This window comes from Diadema antillarum, unplaced genomic scaffold, assembly GCF_040938485.1.
Source record: "Diadema antillarum isolate AM-2024a unplaced genomic scaffold, OU_Dant_1.0 seq00000604_RagTag, whole genome shotgun sequence".
NCBI lineage: Eukaryota > Metazoa > Echinodermata > Echinoidea > Diadematoida > Diadematidae > Diadema > Diadema antillarum.
In genome coordinates this window covers 1,137,887-1,160,541 of record NW_027271532.1, presented here as the reverse complement: position 1 = coordinate 1,160,541, position 22,655 = coordinate 1,137,887, and the positions used below count along the sequence as shown (strand labels likewise).

The window sequence follows — 22,655 nt, the reverse complement described above, 5'->3', positions numbered from 1 at the left end:
TTTACGAGGTTTGTTCTCTGGATGTGTTGTATCAAGACTCTACGAGAGCAAAGCGGGAGATTGTCCAGGTTGAAGTCATCCACGCCCAACTTCTGGAAGGCATGGACTGTGTCATTGCACATTCTGCATGATTCAAGGCTTCCAGAGAATTCTTGATCCATCTGCTCTTTGAGACATCCTCAAATTTTCAACTTCAGCCTGCGCCATGAAAGGCGTGACCAAGCAGACCTGTGTTTTTTTGCAATAATTTGAAGAACATGATCTGTCAACAATGTCAATTGTACTTTTTCATCTCCTTTTCCAGTGATGGAGCAGACAACATGCGATGCAGTATTAAAAGTAAAGCAAAGATCCATTAGGAGAATGAAAATATCAGTGTCTATACGTACATGTAATAATCATCAATAACGTCTCTGAAATTCCCTGTTGCTCTTGAAGTAGCATCTAATACATGCAATGGAATGAGGATATCTGCTTCCTTGTTGTGACGGGTGACAGCTCCCATGGCATCTTTGATGAACCCTCTGTTTTTCCCCGTTCTGTGTCAGATGGAATTGACTGATCAGTATTTCAACTTTCAGGCTGATCATTTGGCTCAGTTTTGTGTGTTTCTAAGGCATGGGTATGAAAAATGAACCTTTGTTAGTGAGAATGAGGAGAAGGCCATAAAATTGTGAGATGAAGAGTGATTGAGGAATTACTTAGAACAGTAGAACTTATAACTTCTGATAATTGAATGTTTCCGATACCTGATTGCCAAACACCACATTCATCAGTTTCAGTGCAGTGACATTTTTTTATACCCCCACCCACACATAGTGTGTAGGGGGGTATATAGGAATCACCCTGAGGTTGGGTGGCCGGTCGGTTGGTCGGTCGGTCGGTCGGTCGGTCGGGTGGGCGGTCGGGCGGTCGGGCGGTCGGTCTGTTGCAAAATCTTGTGGGTCGAACTCCTCTCTCATTTTGTTAGCAATTGACCCAAAATTTGGCATGTGTGACCGCTATCGAAGGTAGATGTGCAAGACACCTTTTTTGTTAGTATCGCATAATGCATTGCCATGGCAACGGCATATTTTCGTAAAAACTTGTGGATCAAACTACTCTCTCATTTCTTGAGCAATTATCCCCAAATTTGGCATGTGTGACTGCTATCAAAGGGAGATGTGCAAGACACCTTTTTCGTTAGTATTGCATAATGAGTTGCCATGGCAACGGCAAATTTTTAAAAAATCTAACAAAATGTTGTAGATCGAACTCCTCTCTCATTTTTTGAGCAATTGACCCAAAATTTGGCATGTGTGACCGCTATCAAAGGTAGATGTGCAAGACACCTTTTTCATTAGTATCGCATAATGCGTTGCCATGGTAACGGCATATTTTCATAAAAACTTGTGGATTGAACAACTTTCTCATTTTTTGAGCAATTAACTTCAAATTTGGCATGTGTGACCGCTATCACAGGCAGATGTGCAAGAAACCTATTTCATGAGTATTTCATAATGCGTTGCCATGGCAACGGAAGATTTTCATAAAAATCTTACAAAATGTTGTGGATTGCTCTACTCTCTTAGTTTTGTAGCAATTCAGTTTGAATTTGTGATTATGCGATCAATGTAATGTATATTTGTGCAAAACACATTTGATGTGTGTGGTAATGAATCTGTTGCCATGGCAACAGTATTTTTTTTTTAACCAATCATACAAAAATGTGTGGATTAGCCTGACTCCTTCAGTTTTCAAGCATTTGGCTTAAAAATTGGCACATGTGACCACTATTGTATGTAGATGTGCATATGTACTCTTTCGTCATTGTTGATCAATGTGTTGCCATGGTAACAGCATAGTTTGAATGAAAATCATACGAAAATATTGTGGATTCAGTTAACTCCCTCAGTGTTAGAGCATTTGACTTGAAATTTGGCACACATGACCACTATAGTATATAGATGTGCAAACTTATACCCCTTTCCCGCTGAAGAAAATCTTCCCCGGGGGCACCTGGGGGCACCCGGGGAACCCCGCAGTGTGAAAGGTCACTCGGTTGAAACCTAGGGGAAGCCTAGGTGAAACACCGATGAAATTTTGGGCAATTTTTACCCGAGAAGCGTCCTGGGTAAACTCCGATAGTTCAACGGGAAATCACCCGGTGGTTCACCGAGAGCGCCCAGCGTGAAAGGTTGTCTCGGTGAAACACCGGGGAAAATATGCAGATTATGTCAAAGGTCATGTTTTGTTTCTGGTCATGCACACGTTTTCAGCTAGCTAGCGCGCACTCAACCTCCCAAATCCACACGTACAGGGTACTAGTAATTCGTGTTTGTAAACATACACTCGACACTGTGTGCAATGTGGCGTTCACAGTGCGACGGCATTGTTTTGCATCGTGCTGTGCATTGTATTGTTTAATTAGCACGCCGTGTATACATACACAAAGCTGATAGGTTTACAGTGTACTGTACTTGATCGATTTGATGCGTCCTCCCTCTTCGTCTTCCTCTAGTGTCTAGCTCTTAACTCTTCCAGTAAAGTCTGATACAGTCCGCCTCTTGCTTGATTTTTTCGTATTTTGTGCTTTTCTCGTCAATTGCTGGGTTTACAGTGTGCAGGAGAAATCCGTTGACGTTTTGTGCTGTTGAAATTTGAGGAAATTTTGCAAATGGCTGGAACTACGTGGACCAAAGACGAAGAGAGAGTACGTATAGCGAGGCAGCAGTGAACGAAGAACTGAGCGGGACGTCGGCTGACGCTGCCGCGTACGAGTCCCTCCTCCGAAAACTTGCTGAACATGGGATCGAAAAAACCAAGTCGCAGATGCACAACAAACTCAAGTACATAAGATCACCCACGTTGCGAGCAGAAAACCCGTCTAGGGGAAAGTTTCACCGAGAGCAGTGTGAAACGACGGCACTGAAACTTTCACGGAGAGGTTCCCCGGTGAATTCACCGGGGAACCTCTCGGTGGTTCACCGAGACGGGCAGCGGGAAAGGGGTATTAATCTTTCGTGAGTGTTGAGCAATGCGTTGCCATGGTAACAGCTTTTGTTTACAAAAAAAATACAAAAATATTGTGGATTCAGCTAACTTCCTTTAGTCTTTGAGCATTTAGCTAGAAATTTGGCACACATGACCACTGTGATACGTAGATGTGCAAAGGTAATCTTTCGTCAGTGGTGATCAGTGAGTTGCCATGGTAATAGCATATTTTGAATGAAAATCATACAAAAATATTGTGGATTCAGTTAACTCCCTCACTCTTTGAGCATTTGGCTTGAAATTTGGCACATGCAATCACTATAGCATGTAGATGTGCAAACTTAACCTTTCGTCAGTGGTGAACTATGGGTTGCCATGGTAACACTAGCAGCAGCTTTTCACTAAAATGCATATACAAAAATATTGTGGATTCAGGTAACTGCCTTAGTCTTTGAGCAGTTAGCTTGAAATTTGGCACATGTGACCACTATAGTACGCAGATGAGCATAGATAGTCTTTGGTCATTGTTGATCAATGTGTTGCCATGGTAACAGTATATTTCAAATGAAAATCATGCAAAGATATTGTGGATTCAGTTAACTCCCTCAGTCTTTGAGCATTTGGCTTGAAATTTGGCACATGTGACCACTATAGCATATAGATGTTCAAACTTAATCTGTCATTATTGTTGAACAATGCGTTGCCATGGTAACAACATTTTTTCACCAAAAAGCATGTGGATTCCGCCAACTCCCTCAGTCTTTGAGCATTTAGCTTGAAATTTGGCACACCCAACCACTATGGTACGTAGATGTGCAAACTTAATCTTTCATCATTGTTGAACAATGTGTTGCCATGGTAACAGTGCATTTTGAATGAAAATCATACAAACATTTCAATTAGATCCTAACTCTCTCTGTTTAGAGCATTTTGGCTTCATATTTGGCACATGTTACCTCTACATTACCTAGATGTGCAAAAACTCTTGTCATTGTGGAAAATGTGTTGCCATGGTAACAGTGTATTTTGAAGGAAAATGATACACTAATATTGTGAATTCAACTAAGCCCCTCATCCTGTTAGCATTTGGCTTGAAATTTGGCACATGTGACGGCTATGATATATAGTTGTGCAAACTTCATTTTTTTTTCTTAATAACCAACATTGTGTTGCCATGGTTACACAATTTTTAATAAAAACCATAGAAATCGTCAGTTTATTTATCTTGCTCACTCAGTTTTTGAGCACTTGACTTGAGATGTGGGAAATTTGACTAACAGTGAGCAATACATTTATTTACTGTTGAACAGTGCATTGCCATGGTATTTTTTTTTAATTAAAAAGTTAAAAAAAAAATCCTGGTTGAGCTAATTTCCTCAGTTGTGGGTGGGGGTATATTAATCACAATGAGTGATAGTTCTAGTTTAGATTACCCTCGAGTAATGGTGTTCTAAATTGTTGAGGAATTCTGATGCATCCAAAGTGCCACAGAACTGAGCTATTATTGCTCCTTGTAGTTTTAGAATCATTGGCAGTACAGCAGTAAGCATCTTGGAAGTCTTGATAATTTAGGATGACCCACACAAGGGCAATCAGAAAAAACCTACTCATTGGTATTTCTTATTCACTCTGTGTTATTCCAGAAATACATCCTGCAATAATGAGCTCCCTGATGAGTTGTTTCATTTTGTGGTCAACAAACAAGCTTGTTAATGGGATGCCTGGTAGGGTGACCATGGCATTTCTTGCCATTGCGAGACTTTTCCTTGTTGTCTTCATTCTCTCGAGCAAGCATCAAGTTTTTGACGATCACCTTTAATCGTATCAATGCTTGCTTTTCTACAAATATTTAATAACTGGGATGAAATATAACTATTAACGAGGTTCCACGACACCAATTTGTTTGAGAGGCAAAACACAAATCACGTGCATGCTAACCACATACCCACTTGGCTATTATGGGATGTGGGATATAACGCTTACACGCTTGTCCACACCAATTGTATGGGAAGTATTATGGGACCCCTCCCCCCCTCCCCCACGCAGTTTTTGCCCCTCGGGATGGCTTGATGACGTCATTGGAACCTCGTCCCTACAGTCCGAATTTATGGCGGCCATTTTGGATTAAGAGATGGCTGTCGATCTGCATGACCTGAAAATGAATTCGGTCTAACTAGGACAATTTTGGCAAATTCATTTAAGGCGCTTACCACATACAGTCAACCTCGCTAACCTCGACGTCGGATTAACCGAATATCACTTACCTCAGGGGCAAAATGAAAGTCCCGATTGTTCCTATGGAGTTTCTGTGTATTAAAACGCGCGTAGCTCAAAAAAAAACTAACTCGAAGTTTGGTTACCTCGAAGGGAAATCTAATGTCCCGATCTTAATTAACTTATTGTTTTTCCCAGCATGTTGCTCGAATCGAAATTGCAAACATCACTCAGCATTTCCGATTAAGCGTGTGTGGACAGCAAAGACATGTCACAAATCTTTTCACACTTGATTGTAAATATTCTGAGACCAGAACGATCGTGCGTCCTAAGAAATACCCGGTACACAGCTGACAAGAAAAATCCCCAACACCTACTGACACATGTACACGGTATGCATAGCACCCGTCAAAATGGAGTGCTTACGATAGCACTATACGCTCTGACCCATCGTCGTCTTTTCTTTAACCACTGTGTTCTGATTTGCGATTGTGACAGTCATGCCGTGTGCGTAGATTTCTTAACCGTCATGGCGCACCTGCTGAGGTGTTAACAGCTATATCTTTGGCATTAATCACGGTCCACTGTCCAAACATCAATCTCCTGAGCTAGTGTTTTTTAAAACTTTTTTCCTTTCACGAAGTTTGTTTCATTAATTCTCCCCCGAGAACGCAAGCTCTGATTTTTTTTTCCAGCAATGCAATTATGGAAATAGTGTGGTATATGATCTTGAAGTATAGGTCTAGCGTAATTAAGAATAGTAAGACATGATTTAACAACAGTTTATTCAGATAAATTTAGATGTTACGGAATGATACGCTGTACGATTTTCAGACCAAAAAAAAATCATCATTTACTTTACCCCTGTTTTGACTCAAATCTTATTTGAGTTTTCGGTAATTTATTTATTTTTTCTTGCACAATCGTATAGGTCCCCTATAGATTGTTTATCTTTTTTCATGAGAACAATCCTCTTCGGTAAATGTTTATGATTTACCGGGGCCACCCAAAACGCACGTCGGGCCACAATAAAAAAGACTAATGTTTGCCTTTACTTTTGGAGATGAACAACGGTAACAATCGGCTCCGCAAGATGCTAAATTAAATGTCAGATGTTTGCTTTTAATTTTGGAAATGAATAACGGTGATATTCAACTCCATATGATACTAAAATAATTGTCGGATGTTTGCTTATACTTTTGGAAATGAAGAACGGTAAGATTCAGCTCCGTATGGTGCTTAAATTAATGTCAGATATATAATTTTGCGTTCGGAAATGAATAAGGATAACATTCGACTCCGGAAGATGCTGAAATAAATGTCGACTGTCTGCTTTGACAGTCGGAAATGAATGATAATAATAGTCATCTCCATATACATTGTACGATGACAAAAATAAATGCCGGATGTTTGCTTTTACGTTCGAAAGTAAATAGCGATAACATTCGGCTCCAGAAGATGCTAAAATGAATGTCGAATGATCCCTTAGACGTTCGGAAATGAATAACAATAATATTCAACTCCGTACGATGATAGAATAAATGCCAGATGTTTGCTTTTAAGTTCGAAAGTAAATAGCAATAACATTTAGCTCCAGAAGATGCTAAAATAAATGTCGAATGATCCCTTTGACGTTCGGAAATGAATAACAATAATATTCAACTCCGTAGTATGATTAAATAAATGTTGGACATTTGTTATTACGTTTCGAAATCAATAACAGTAACATTCAGCTGCGTTTGAGAGTAAAATAAATGTCTGATGTCTGCCTTGACGTTCAAAAATGAAAAACAGTAACATTCGGCTCTGTACGATGCTAAAATAATTGACAAATGATTCATTTCACTTTTAGAAGTGGACAGCAGTAACATTCGCCTCCATATATGATTGTAGTAAAATAAATGTCGGATGTTTGCTTTTAAATTTGGAAATGAATAACGGCAATATTCTGCTCCGTACGATGCTAAATAAGTAACATATTGTTGCTTCGTACATTTGGAAATGATTAACATAATCAATCGGCTGACTTTGAGTGCTACTGGTAGACTGAAGACCGGTGCGTAGCGGTGCAATATTGCCGTCGCTCCATGTATGTAGCTCTAGATGTTCTTTGGTGAGCTACATGTACACCCATAGTAAGATGTTGTGCAAAATATTAATAATTTGCAAAGCTAAGAATGTGATTCTTGTGATTGTTGTGTAACTGTGTGCTTGGTAAATTTAGTTTCTGTTTCGACAGGTTTCTCCACATGATGTGTACGAGTATTATGCAAATGCATACACAGTATTGTGTAGACACACCACGGTCATCCACACGCAATGTACATTCAGCACGCATGTTCTGCAACCCCGTCTTTCACTTGACTACGTACCGGTATTTTCTTTTTGTTTTTATGGTGATAAGTGATTTAATTGTCCACCAGAAAACAGTGTTGAAAGAAGAACATCGATTTTCATTCAATTAATTCATATTAAAGGGTGTGTACAGTTCTGGTCGAGGTGAGGATTTAGCTTTTAACGTTTTGCGAGATATTCAGAAACCACTCTATGAATGTCAAAGAGCATGCAATTCTAAGAGGTATCAAAAGTTTATTTGATGACAATCGGTTTTGAAATGGCTGAGATATCCAAAAACAAGGTGAAACAAAGAGATCCTAATAAAAGGCGTGGCCTGTAGTCTTTTATTATTATCACTTTTTTGGATACCTCACCCATTTGAAAACCAATTTTCATCAAATAAGCATTGAATCCTTCTTAAAATTACATGCTCTTTCATATTTCGTAAGAGGTTTCTCAGTATCTCACTTAGAAATGTCCAAAACATGAATCCCCACCTAAACCAGTACTATACAGTCCCTTTAAAGTCGATTAGAATACAATTGACAAGCATGCAAACAATCGGTAGGTGCTATAACAGATACCATGTTGAACATCGATAAACGTCAGATAAGTCGAAGAAAATTTGACGTTGGCGGACCTCGAAGTTTGCGTACTTCGAACCATTTTTGTCTCGCCCACCGGAGGTGAAGGCGAGACTAAGGGATCCAAATGGCGTCCGTCCGTCGTCCGTCCGTCGTCCGTCCGTCGTCCGTCACAAATGTTTAAGTTTACCTGCAAGACTCTCTTATGATGCATAACTTGGCAACTGTTACAGCAATGGCAGCCACACTTGGGTGATAGAAGCACTAGGGGTATCTTCATGTTATGGTGTTGTCAGAGGTCATGTGATGATGTCAAAGGTCATTTGAGGTCATATATTAAAGAGTATGTGCAAGACTCTTTTCTATGTTAAAGTTTACCTACAAGACTCTCTTATAAATTGACAAATAACTTCACATAAGTTGCTTGGTTTACAACCTAACTTGGGTCATAGATGCACTGGGGGTACCTTCATGTTATGGTGCCGTTGGAGGTGACAGGATAAGGTCAAAGGTCATTTGAGGTAATACGTTAAAGTTTACTTGCAAGACTCTTATCACATGTAACTCGACACATGTTGCTACAATGGCAATCAAACTTGGGTGATGGATGCAATGGGGGTAACTTCATGTTATGGTGCCGTTGGAGGTCACATGATAAGGTCAAAGGTCATTTGAGGTCATACGTTAAAGTTTACTTGCAAGACTCCCTTATCACATGTAACTCGACACATGTTGCTCAATGGCAATCAAACTTGGGTGATGGATGCATTGGGGGTACCTTCATGTTATGGTGCCGTAAGAGGTCACATGATAAGGTCAAAGGTCATTTGAGGTCATACGTTAAAGTTTACTTGCAAGACTCTTATCACACGTAACTCAGCACATGTTGCTACAATGGCAATCAAACTTGGGTGATGGTAGATGTCTCTTGGGAAGTTGAAGGTAACCACAAGGTCAAAGGTTACAGACAGGGGTCAACGAACTTTTAGGGCCCAGTGTTAAGTTTTTAGGGTGCATTTCGTTTATGACTCATAACTTTTGATCCCTTTGTCCGTTTGTGACCAAACTTGGAGGGAAGATGTCCCTTGGGGAGGTGAAGGTCGTCACAAGGTCAAAGGTCACAGACAGGGGTCAACAAACTTTTTGGGCCCAATGTTATGTTTTTAGGGCGCGTTTTGATTGTGGCTCATAACTTTTGATCCCTATGTCCGTTTGTGACCAAACTTGGACGGTAGATGTCTCTTGGAGAGTTAAAGGTCATCACAAGGTCAAAGTTCATAAGCAGGTCAATTAACTTCTGGGAGTTGTAAAAGATATTAATTCCTTGTACGCGAATGGGCGAGACACAATTTGGCGATTGCCTTGTCTTCAGTCCCAACTAATTTAAGGTATGCGAGGTTGACTGTACCCGTATTATGTTTTTCTATGGTCACCATCTTGAATTTCAAGATGGTGGCCTATCTAATGATCCACAATAGGAAACAGCTGTACTGGAATGTTGGACACCACAAGTATGTGCATTACTGAAAATTTGATGCTCCTGCAATAATTGCAACATGAGATATGGGTAAAAAAAACGCTATGGTGGCCATTTTGAATTTCAAGATGGCAGCCAAACACAATCCACAAAATGATATATCAAAGTGTCTGACATCACAACCATGCATTTTGCACCAAATTTGAAGCTTCTACAATGCTCATTGTATGAGATATGGTTCAAAATACTGTTTTCTATGGTAACCATTTTGAAATTCAAGATGGCAGCCTACAAATTGTATCAAAACAATCCACAATATCAGAAAAAGATATTCCAGAGTGTCTGACATTACAACCATACATTTTGCACCAAATTTGAAGCTTCAACAATGCTTACTGTATGAGATATGGATAAAAATACAGTTTGCTATAGCGGCCATTTTGAAATTCAAAATGGTGGCTGAAGACATGGGAAAAAATGGAACCAAAGCTTTTTGGATTCAGCACCCCCAAATTGACAAAGTTAGCAAAGAAAAGAATCAATTTTGGCACAAAAATCTCGCAGGATTACATAGTAGCCTGTACTAATTGAAACAAAATGGTTTAAAAAATAAAAATACGCCCTACAGTAATTACTGGTAGTTAGCTCAAACTTTATGGGACTGCAGATTGGAAAATAAAGGGCATCTCTTCAAATTTTGCATTTCATGCTTAGACAGGAATGATATTTGAACTATGTAACAAAATGAAATTCTAAGTACAATCTCATCCTCTGTATGCCCCCCTAAAAGGGAGAAAATGAAAGGGAGACAGAAATCACTCCATATACAATGGTATACTAGGGCTCAGTGCCGTGTTACACATACGGCACTGCTAGGGTCACGCAATATATACCCTCTTATTGACACAAATTGCGCATCAATTTCGCCCATGAGCATACTACGCAAATTGCAAGAGCAATCTCTCGTAGCGCTAGCTTCTATACCCTAGCACTAGCACCAAACTTGAAATCACTCAGTGTAATTCTTGATGGCAGCACTGGTGACTCCATTAAGCCACCACTGCTCTTTCCAGTATTGTTATAGCTACAACTTGCACTGTAGTTGTTTTAGACAGTTCCAGGTATCACCCTGTTTGGTCTCAGAGGGGGACCCAAAGGAAACATTCAATAACCATATATATGTGACCGTGCACCACAAAACGAACAAAAAGTCGCACACACTGATTTTGTGTGAGGACTGAAAATAGGTGAAATGGGTCAACCGAGCCGATATTGACTTTTTCATATTTTCTGAAAGAGCAAGTCTTCTTCTACATTATGCTAAAATTTGGGATCATGAAATGGACAGGAAAGTGTGTTTTTTAACAGTTTATCTCGAACATTTTTTGGTGGAATAGTGTGATGAAGTGTGTCTTTAGAGTCCCCTTTTCATCTCTTAAAAAACCTTGTACACACTCTTCACTTTCAACTCTGATAACTTTTGAAAGGATGATGCTACTGCTTTGAAAGTTGGCATTGATTATGGACAGAATGTGTTAATAAGGCATGGTCAATTTCAGTTTAATCTGACAATCTCTTCATTGATGTTACTCTGTGGATTACATCCTGTTTTTGTCCCATTCATCGCACAGCCAGCACGGCTTGGTAAAGATTATTAAAGCGCTTGAATAGATGCTGTACTTCAGAGCCTCTTATCTCAGTTCACACTTTTCCTGAGTGTGTACTTTCTTTCCGATATTTACAACGATAGGTTAGGAGAGCCCATTTGATTTGAGTTATTCATCGCATTTTAAAGCTTAAAGATTGCTCTTTCAGAACATGCTCTTACCTTAAATTTCATGTCTGGCGACTTTCTGTTTGTTTTGTGATGCAGGGTCACATATCATCATTTGCTTCATGTTGCTTAATCAAAGGAAATATTAACTGTATCATCATTTGCTTCAAGTTGCACACTCAGATTCTTCCCAGATTTGGTAGGAACCATCCTTTAGAGTAGACATGACATCCATATTGGAGTCATAGGACAGGGCTACCGAGGGCCAAAATGTCTATTGATTCAACGGTAATATATCTATCTTGTAGTGTGTGTAAACTGTATCTTTCATGCTTAACTTTGTAGAGATAAAGAGATTATTCAATATTGCTTGATAGTGGTGAATTTCAGTGCATGTGATTTCTCCTGGTTGGTCTTCTGTGATGCAGGGAGGCTCTTAAAGAAGATGAGGAAGGGTCTCTACAAGCAACAGTTGATGATATCGTCCAGAGAGCCAAGAGGCGACGCTTGGAGGACCGACCAAACAATGTCAGACTGGGGATGGTAATTTTTTGCCTTTGATTCATGTGAATGACTTGTGTAAACAACTGACTTCATGTTGTAACTAGAAAAGCACTCTGAGGGCGCAGACCTCCGCCAAGCAGCTACTTTCCCACGTGATCTTACTCTTCCATAGAGATCAGTGATTTCCACCCACTGATAAATCGCCCGATTTCTCAATATAGAAGTCTTTGTTACATCATAAACCCTCAGATGCGCGGTGCACCTCTCCCCAGCAGAAACTAGAGCACGCACTTTAGTGCGCATGAAAACCTCAAAAATGCGCAGCTTGAACTTGTACCTGGCAAAATACCAAAAATCCTTCATAAAATCCATAAAAATTTCCTGATCACTACCAAAATTTAATCATTTATTACTCGTGTCATTCTCAACCTTTCATGCAAGTTTCATACAAATCCGTGCACAACTTTTTGAGTTATTTTGCACACGGACAAACTAACTAACAAACAAACCAACGGTAACGAAAACATAACCTCCTCCCTTGGCGGAGGTAAAAATATGATTCAGAAATTGTCTAATCAAGGGGTGTGTTCGAGTGCTCTCCTAAAGCGAACTGTACCGTACCGTGCCCGCGCCAGAGGAGCGCTCGAACGCTCCCAAAGTGTACCGTACCGTACTGTACCGAGCCAAAAGCGGACCACTTCCCGTACCAAAGCATACCAAAAGTTCGTTGTAAAGCATGCACGTATCATGCGCATACGTCACAATGCAAAGACATCATTCTCTTTGTTCAGGACAGCTGTTACTGTAAGTACCGTAGTTCAAGCGACAGGTGAATGACATTCTTGCTACAAACAAGCGTGACCTTTTCTAAAAATTACTCGTGAGGTACGCTTTCTCCACAGAGCGCTCGAACGCTCCAAAACTGGCGCAGTTCGGTACGGTACGCTTTGGTTCGCTTTAGAGCGCTCGAACGCACCCCTAGACCCCGTTTACAGTGCAGGGCTGGGTCGAGCCCGGGCTGAGCCCAGGCTGAGCGTGGCTTCAATTATGGCTCATAACTTTTGATCTCTATGTCCATGTCTGTTTTTTGAACAAACTTGGATGGTAAATGTCCCTTGGGGAATTAAAGTTCATCACAAGGTCAAAGGTCACAGACATGGGTCAACAAACTTTTAGGCCCCATGCTAAGTTTTTACGGCGCGTTTCGATTATGGCTCATAACTTTTGATCCCTTTGTCCGTTTGTGACCGAACTTGGATGGTAGATGTCCCTTGGGGAGTTAAAGTTCATCACAAGGTTGAAGGTCATAGGTGGGGTCAACGAACTTGTAGGGCCCAATGTTAAGTTTTTACCGCACGTTTTGATTATGGCTCATAACTTTTGATTCGTGTGTCCGTTTGTGACCAAACTTAGCTGGTAAATGTCCCTTGGGGAGTTGAAGGTCACCACATGGTCAAAGGTCATAGGTGGAGTCAATGAACTTCTTGGAGTTAGACAAACATTAATTTCTTCTACGCGAATGGGCGAGACACATTTTGGCACTTGCCTTGTTTTTAATCTGGTTCTTTAATAAATGAATTGTACATATTTTATTGCTTTTCCATGCTGAATATGAATTTTCTTTTGCAGATGCGTCATCTATTCCTTATTATTGACTGTTCGCGGTCCATGGAGGATCAAGATCTGAAGCCAAATAGACTTACTTGCTGTGCTAAGGTAAAACCTTTTCCACAAATAAAGTGTAACGTGTGGCTGTGTGAAGGGTTTGTCAAAGCTAGAATATAAATGGAAATAAAATGCACAGTAAACCTCACTTAAGTTGACATCGCATAAGTCGACACCTCGCTTAAGTCGACATGGCAGAAAAGTCACAATTTTTCCCTTTATTATTCCAAAGCTTTCTTCATCCGAAAGTGAAATAAGGTTCAATCATTGTTATGAAGATTCATTTTTCTTATTAACACAAATGTTTTGTATACCTAGATCCTTGTAGATGTTTGTTATACAGTCATGAAATAGACCCTTTCATTAATCAGAGTAGTCATTAGGTTAATTATTTGAAGTGGGATAATAAACTCAGGCCTGTTTCTGAAACTTTGCATTTAAATTCAACTCAAAATATCAAATCACCTGCTACTTTGTATCCAAACGCAAGTGGATTGCTGAAAGGCTAGCATATGATAATCCTACAAAACTAGAAGATTGTACGAAACTAGAAACTCGATTGCATTTAAATGCAACTCTAAGAATCAAATGCAAGTCCATCATATCACACTCAACTTTGTATTTTTGGATGTCGGTTTCAGATTTCTTTTTTTTCATTTTCAGATGGGACCGCGCCCTACAGAGCATTAATGCAGTGAATTAGAGTGCAAGAACAATTCTTTCTAGAATATGGCGATAGGAATTTGAGCAAAAGATTATGATCATGACTCAGGAGAGGAAATTTACATTTATATACATTAATACAGTCCACACTTAAAATCATTTTGACAAAATCATACGAAAGCAAATGCAAGTCTCTTCAGCAATGCACCTGCATGTACATGTAAGTGCAAAGTTGCAGGTGATTTTTAGATTTGTGTTTGATTTTTCAAGTTGAGTTTGCAATGTAAAGTTTCCAGAAACGGGCCCAGGTTTCCATCCCGCTTTCTCAAGATCTCTCTGAATGTCGCATTTGTTGCATTATTTTTACTAATCTGTGCATGATTTATGCATGAACCAAAATATTTTTGTTGCAAAGATACAGCAGGCACATTTCGACGGTATAAGGAGTAAGATATGGATAGCGATCTGCATCGTAATCCTAATCTTACTCTGTAGAAGGAAAATTAATTATGCATAATGTAAGCCAACTATGCGTAAGTTGATATGTTTTGCTCAGTCCCGATTATGTCGACTTTGAGGCAAGGTTGACTGTATTTGCTCTCTGAGCTTTTCTGTCAAAATACCTTGCAATCCCCTAACTTACTGAATAGTATAAAAAAAAAAAAACTAGTACCATGGTACATGCAATCAATAATGCTTAAAAAAAACAAAAACAAAAACCTCCAGGTTTTTTTGTGTGTGTGTGTGTGTGTGTGCTACAAATGCTTTTCATGAGATCAGTTACTTATGTAGCTTTGCTGTTTTCATAGAATGAAATAAACCCCTTTACATTGTGATCATGTTTGAATACAGTGTGTAATACGGAATTTCATTACATTTCATATCATTTCATTTATTTCCACTTTCATAATTGGTTTACAAACTTTGCATTAAAAAACAAATAAACAAACAAACAAAAATACATGATGTCAAATATGATAGTGGTGGAATCATGATTAAACAGGAAAAATTTGGAATGACAAGATTAGCTCTACTGCAAAACTGCTTGTGAGGTGTCTGCCAAATATGTTTTCATCAATGTCAGTCCATTTGTACTTTAATCTCTTTGCCATATTCCTGATATAGCAGATACGGATGCTGTAAGATATTGGCTGTAACAAAATGAGCTTGTCCTTGTACAAAAACTATTGCTCCATGAAACTGATGTTTGATACGCTTTCTCCTCATTTGGGATATTCTTTCCCACCTGACAATTATCAGCTCTGTTTAAACAGGGAGGTGTTAGAGAAGGAGTGGAATCTCTATCTAATTTGTGCAAATTTATGCGTAGGTTCTATAGCATAACAATTGAATGCTAAGCATTCCTCTGGCTTTGATGTTCCATGCTCCAAGCCGCTCTTCTGTAGAGTTTTGACATGGAGACCAAATACAAGGTTCTTAATTTTAACATTTTTAAGCTGTGTTTAAGAGAAAATACTGAAATCCTTAGTGAAACTTAATAGTTATATGTTACAAAACAACCCTTTCAGTTTTTCTTCAAATCTTCTTGTTATCGATATCCCAGGGCTGAAAAAAGGAACTTGAGTATCGCATAAAAAGTTAGCATTTCACCATCTTGTGCACATTTGTGCATAATTTTGTTTGCCAGAATTACTACTTGAATGTGAAATTTTTCTGTTTAAATAATTGGCAAATACATGTTTCCATTGTTAATAACATTTTGCAGTTAAAGAAGTGCAATTTTTTACTGATATTGTTCGTGTGTCCTCTTCTCTACAGACAAAATAATTGCGAGCAAAGATTTTGAAAGGGACAGTGAACTGTTGTGTAATTAAATTTGCTATTTCAGCAGAAAAGCTTCTGTCAGTGAGGTTTCATTGTTGAACAATGTGTGGTTGAGATTGTTTATAAAACTAAATCAGGTTATGAGTTCAAATAAAGGTCTGTACATTGCAACGTATATGCAGAAGATGTTAATCCTCTTAAAGAACATGTATAGAGAGTATTATTTGCATTCAGTCTGCGTTCTTATTTGTTTTCATTTTATTTCCAGCTTCTTGAACACTTCATAGAGGAGTATTTTGATCAGAATCCCATAAGCCAAGTAAGTTCAAAATAGTGACAGTAACCGTGGTACAAATATATAGATCAAGATTTGTTTTTTTTTAAGAGCTGCAATGCATGTAATGGTTGTTCATATCACTCTATCTTTTGTGTTTAAAAGAGAGATTAATTAGCATTCATATTATATATTCATAATGTAACTTGTGAGAAAGTTGGAAAAATGCAAAGTGCATTATATTTTTATTTCCCATATACAATGTTGTTGTATCTATGCGATGCCTGAAGGTATTTCCCTGAAATTAACTATATACCGTCACTGGGGTGACAAGACCTTGAATCTGCAATTTTGGTGAAAATGACTTTTTTGGATTAATGGTCAGATAATCAGTTAAGTGATGTCCTGTCCAAATCCTAGCTGTCTTACCCCAAAAATGAAGCAACAACGGCATGTCAAAGGAATGTCTATCCCATTGGATACAGTGCTTTGGCTGCCAGGTTTTTTTGCTCTCCTGAACATTGGACATTTTGTAGATACGAGGTCTTGTTGCCCCAGCAGCGATATATGTATTACCAATAAAGATTCTCTAGAGAAAGTTTTAGACCATGAGGTCAAAGATCAAAGGTCAAGTGAAATTCTAAAATTGTTTTTTTTTTCTCCATTTCTCAGAAATGGTTCAAGGTATCTTCATGGAACTTAATACATATGCATGTACTGCCTGACAGTGATTCTCTTGAAAATTTTGGGGTCATGGGGTCAAAGGTCAAGGTCAACTCAAAATTTCACTATTTCCCTCATACAAATTACAAACAACTATGCAGTGCTTGAAGGTATTTTATTGAAACTCAGCGTATACATGTATTACCTGATAGAGATTCTCCGAGAAAGCTTTTGGCCAAAAGGTTTGCGGTCAATGATAAGCCGAAAATGCTTAATTTTACTTTTTCCTCCATACGTATGTGGCTCATGGTGGCTCAGGGTGTCACCATGAAACTTGGTATGTATTATACATGTACTGCCTGGCAGTCATTCTCATGGGAATTTTTGAGTCATAGGGGAAAAGGTCAAGAGTCAAACACCAGGTTAAAATGCTAGAATTTGACCATTTAGTGCTGAAATTACACTTGTAGTACCTTGAAGATTACTCAATGTATGAACATGAAACACATTTATGACAAACATTTGATTTTGATTTTTTTATGCCTCCGCCACGAAGTGGTGCCGGAGGCATTATGTTTTCGGGTTGTCTGTCCGTCCGTCCGTCCGTCCGTCCGTCCGTACGTCTGTACGTCCGTCTGCATTCATTTACGCGATAACTTGAGTAATATTAACTGGAATTTTACCAAACTTGGTCCCAAGTATAAAGTATGATGACGCAATTACTTGATTAGATTTTGGGTGAAATCGGCTTAAGGCCAAAGGTCAAAGGTCAAGGTCAAATCATGAAATTGTATTCGTTTACGTGATAACTCGAGACTGGATCAAGCAAATATCACCAGACTTTGTCCAAGGATGATGTATGATGGAGCAATTACTTGACTAGTTTTTGAGGGAAAGCGGACAGAGGTCAAAGGTCAAAGATCAAGGTCAAATACTAAAATTTATCTGTTTACGTGATAACTCAAAACTGGATGAAGCAACTTTCACCAAACTTGGTCCAAGGATGATATATGATGGGGTAATTGGTTGAGTCTTTTTTTAGTGAAATTGGCAAGAGGTCAAAGGTTAGAAAGTCAAGGTCAAATGCTAAAAATGTTGCTATTCCCCCATATCTATGCAATGACCGAAGATATTTTCTTGAAACTTAGTGTAGACATGTACTACTGCGTAAAGATTCTCCAGAGAGAGTTTCATGTCATATGGTCAAAGGTCAAGTGAAAATGTTACAATTTCACTTTTCTTGCAAATGGTTCAATGTATCTTCATGGAACTTGGTACATACGCATGTACTGACTGGCAGGGATTATCTAGGGAATTTAGGGGTCATGGGTCCATAGTCAGGGGTCAATGTCAAGGTCAACTCCTCAAAATTTCAATCTTTCCCTCATGTACTAGTATATGCAATGCTTGCAGTATCATTTTTTAAACACTTGATATATACATGTATTACCTAATGGAGATTTTTTGGGAAATTTCCTACCAGAAGGTCAAGGTCAAACATTAAGGGTCAAAGGCCAGGCTAAAATGCAAAAATAAGAAAAAAAAATCTGTTCTATACTGTAATTACACTCTTTCTTCATACCTTGAAAATTACTCAATGCATAAACTTATAAAAGGGTCGGTCAAAAGTCAGTTAAATCGTCAATTCCCAAAATACATGTACCTGCACTCTATCTTAGACAATTATAGCAAACTTACATGTAGTTCAAGGAAAGTGAACATTCAAGACATTTCTGACAAACCTATCATTTCAATACTTTGCCAGTTATGTGAAACTGTCATCAAGTCGTCACACATTGTGAAGACATTGTGCTATACACCTATTGGGAGAATCATGCATTATGGCGGAGGCATCATTTCTAGTTTGCCAATTACATGTACATGTGGAACTGTAGTCACACATTGTCAAGACATGCTATAGACCTATTGGGAGAACCATGCATTATGGCAGAGGCATACCAGTTGCCATAGCAACATTTCTAGTTTCTTATGGCCTGATGTTGCTGCAAAATGAGAGCTTCTGCATTTTGAAGTTGCTGTAGATTTTCTTGTGCGCTTCTTGGCTCTGAAGGCATGTAAGGGTAAGGGTAAATTATCAAATGAGCGCCTACAAGCATCTGTGTCTGCATGACTTTACTTTGCACACACACGCTGATCAGATGCTTGCTTGCTGACCCTTGCTGGCCTGATGGGCCGGTCAGGATGCTGCGTGCCCAAGGATGGGTGATCACTGTATGTATGGCAGTGTTGATTGGTTGTGATAGTGATTTTTTATTGGAAGACAAGGTGCACCATCGTCGCAAGAAAAAAAATAACCCAATTTTTCTTACATTCGCAACAACTTCATTTACTTGCAATGGTTTTTACTCCATTCTCACCATCTTTTAGAAAACTTTCAGATTATTGGTGGTTGATCAAGGCACTCTGAAAGAGCATAAATGTGTAAAGTTTGAAAATTGCTCACTTATGACCTGTATAATATGCACTGATATGCTACTGATATACTGTTCACATACAGCAGTTGCGTGAGCAATTCATACAGATCTATCATGGATTGGATACAAGGAAAAGACATTGACTAGAGGGTAGAAATGATACCGAATGTTAGAGAAAATTAAACAGATGAAAGTTTGTGACAACCCAAGCTAGACTAGCCATCTTTCTACTTCATATTGTCTTACAATTGAGTTTACCTACAGTAGACAGTCTCAACGTATAGTTAGTTTATTTGGATAAACTGTAAGAGTTATAATTGATTTTGAGCAGTTGAAATTCATTTTGAAAAGTTATGATTGATTCTGGAGGAAGTTATAGTTGATTTCATAATAGGTCTTTTGATAAGATGGACTTACAGCAGACTTAGAAGTTATGATTGATTGATTCGGGAGGATTTTAAGTGATTTGGAGAGCTTATGATTTATTATGAGCTTTGATAAAATTGGGCACGGGATCATGAATAACGATCATTGTTTTCACAAATATCATCACACAGTTCATTATGTGTAAAACTCATGGTTCTTGATTTTCAGTTCATTTTTAGTTTAAGAAATGTGTTGAAATATAAGTGTAGCATTATTCTTCGACCTAGTCCTATCTCTAAAGCCCCTTTTACACTTCAACGGATCACTTCATGGATCATCACAGATTGAAATCCATGGTGTTCCAGCGTATGACATCACAATTTTGCTCCACGTTATGTTACCTCGAGGAGCTTGCTCTGAATGTCATAGTGTGGAGTTGAGATCCCGAGGGACAGCTTAAATCAACTGGTGCCCTGAATGAAGTAGTCTACAATTGTTTATCTGTTTTATATACCGAACAAAACTAAAATGAATGTTTACTTGGTCAATCGCAATCGCGCTAGCCAGTTCACAAATCGTGATCATCAGCACAGTGATAGCGTTATGTAGGCAGTGGCCACATATGCCTTCAATACAGGTAGCTCTCACACTGTGAATGTCACATAACAAACGCAAGCATTTACAAGTCAACGCTGAATAAAGCTACGGAGTGACTGAATTTCACTTACCGATTTAGGCATATAATGTCATGTTGCAAATTCAGTGACAGTGGTTCCTATGAATTCCGTACTGCTGTGATCTACGTAGACTGTTAACAAATTGCTGTCTGCAAATGTGGAGCTGTTTGTACTGCAATTGCATGATATCATACATGCGCTAAGAAGCGCTAGCGATGATCTGTGTGTACGAAAGGCAAGGGTTGTGCAGAATGGTTGTGCACCTTTCGCTGCACTGCTTGGGTGGGTTCTTGCGCTGCAAAGGCAAGACAGAAGTGCAGCGCATACACACGTCCGCATACTACATCCGGGTACTTGTGATTGAGGCCAGTTTGAATGCTATGAAGCAGTCTGCTTGGTTACTATAAGGGCCATTTGGATGCTATGGAGCTCCGTGCTGCGCAGGCCATTGCTAAATTTAGGCCCATGACTTCAACCAACCAGAAGCAATATGAGATTTGATTGGTGAATTGACTGAGAAAGATGTAAGCAATTTCAAGTACTAAATGAGAGCGGACCCTGACAAATAAAATTAAGTCCTCAAGAGAATTGTGCAAAAGTTTGAGAAGACTGTGCATTTTTCAGGAAGCCTCTCCTAAAGGTGCAGAGCTGGTGTTTTTTTTCACTTGTGACACAGCTGGTTTGCAAATTGCCTTCCCATTGTTAATGTAGTGTGGACTCCTCGTCGCCTTCATCATATTCATTTGCAGGTGGAAATGGTTACAGTGGATTCTTTTTTGATGGTGCCTATGACTTTTCCTGCTTCTTGTTAGAGACATCATGACACTTCTGCTGTCTTCTAAATGATATGTATATCTGTGTCTGTCATGCAGCAATTTATTGTCAGCTGTCCATATGTATTGGCAAAACACATGGAATTTCAATCCTGGATGGGGCCGGTGCTATTATGTAGTGTCCCAGAATAAGTATGGAGGCTACATGGAGTACATGAACACAGTGCCTTCTAAGAAGAGTATGGTGTGATTTTCATCCATGAATTTTGGGATGAGAATTTAAGCAAGCTTAAGTTTTTCCAAGGGCATGCCGGAAGAACAAGGATCACACTGGATGACTTCACAGTGTTTACATGGTCTTGCTAGAAACGGCAAGGTTGATCCTGGAACGCGATCTGTGTGTTTGTGTCTTTCACTTGGACATGATGTTAGTATCATTGCTTTGCTAACATGATAATTTTATGATGTATACAGATTGGAATCATCACTACCAGCAACATGAGAGCAGAAAAACTCACAGAATTAGGAGGTGAGGTGATCTGGAGTTTGTTTTCTTATTAAACATAATCAAGGAGTATTAATGCTAAAAACATAGTACTGATAAGGGCCCACGAGTCATTTTTTCATAAATTCCAATTTTCTTGGAATATATCTGAAAGCTCCGCCGAGAAACTTGTCTGGCTGAGACAGTTTGTTGAGATAGTGAGTTATTTTTTGTAGTATTTTGAGTGAAAAGTGTGGAATACCTACTTTTATTCTGAAAATGCCATCCACGTTCAGTAGTGGGTTGTAAAACGCTGCTAGTATGGTGATGATCGAATGATGTCCAAGCTGTAGTATTGAATCGCCTGCAAAACAAGCTGCGGGTGATTCACTTGCTTGATATATGATCATTTCACTTGAATGTAAGATATTACATAGCAGCCATGCTCGTGTAAGCTCTGAGACTGAGTACTTCCGGCGAACCTTTTTGTCAAAATTTGAGGAAATTCATACGAAGTCTGCTGTAATGAAAGCACTCAGATGAAGTGGGGAAAATTCAGCTAATTTTTTACTGATATAATAAAAGGGAGCAGCATATGGCATTTCATAGCTGAAACAAACATAAGTGCATTCATTGCTTCTAAAGAAAAAGTTAAATTACTTCAAATTAGGCTAATTGTGATATTCTTTGAAAGAAAAGGTGGCATAGAACGTTACTATACAAGTGCCGAGCTTAGAAACCATCCCTGGAAAGGCAAGCTTCATCGCATTTTCGAATTTGGAAAGCCCATCTAACAATGATGAATGTGAATAAACAGCAAACCACCCAGCATGGCTGAATGAATAACTTGAACGGTAGCAAGGCCAAGCGAATGCTGATAATGACTTTGGCCAAAGTGTTTTGGGCAGGTAGTGCATGAGAGACATGGAGTTTAACCTTTTATTTGATAGATTGTCGTTACTGTTGGTGTTTTTAAAGCAAATTATTCAATTGACACGGAAGAGCGT

General features: G+C 39.0%; 1 protein-coding gene across 2 annotated transcripts in view; it reads left to right on the top strand.

Annotated features, from left to right (window-relative positions):
* Window positions 1–22,655, top strand: part of LOC139735871 (general transcription factor IIH subunit 2-like) — an 87,542-nt gene that overhangs the window by 10,326 nt on the left and 54,561 nt on the right. For both annotated transcript variants that reach the window (XM_071646618.1, XM_071646619.1), the window contains exons 3-6: window positions 11,788–11,902; window positions 13,493–13,579; window positions 16,245–16,295; window positions 21,639–21,693. In XM_071646618.1, coding sequence (XP_071502719.1) covers window positions 11,788–11,902; window positions 13,493–13,579; window positions 16,245–16,295; window positions 21,639–21,693 — 308 coding nt within the window. The remainder of the gene's footprint in view (window positions 1–11,787; window positions 11,903–13,492; window positions 13,580–16,244; window positions 16,296–21,638; window positions 21,694–22,655) is intronic.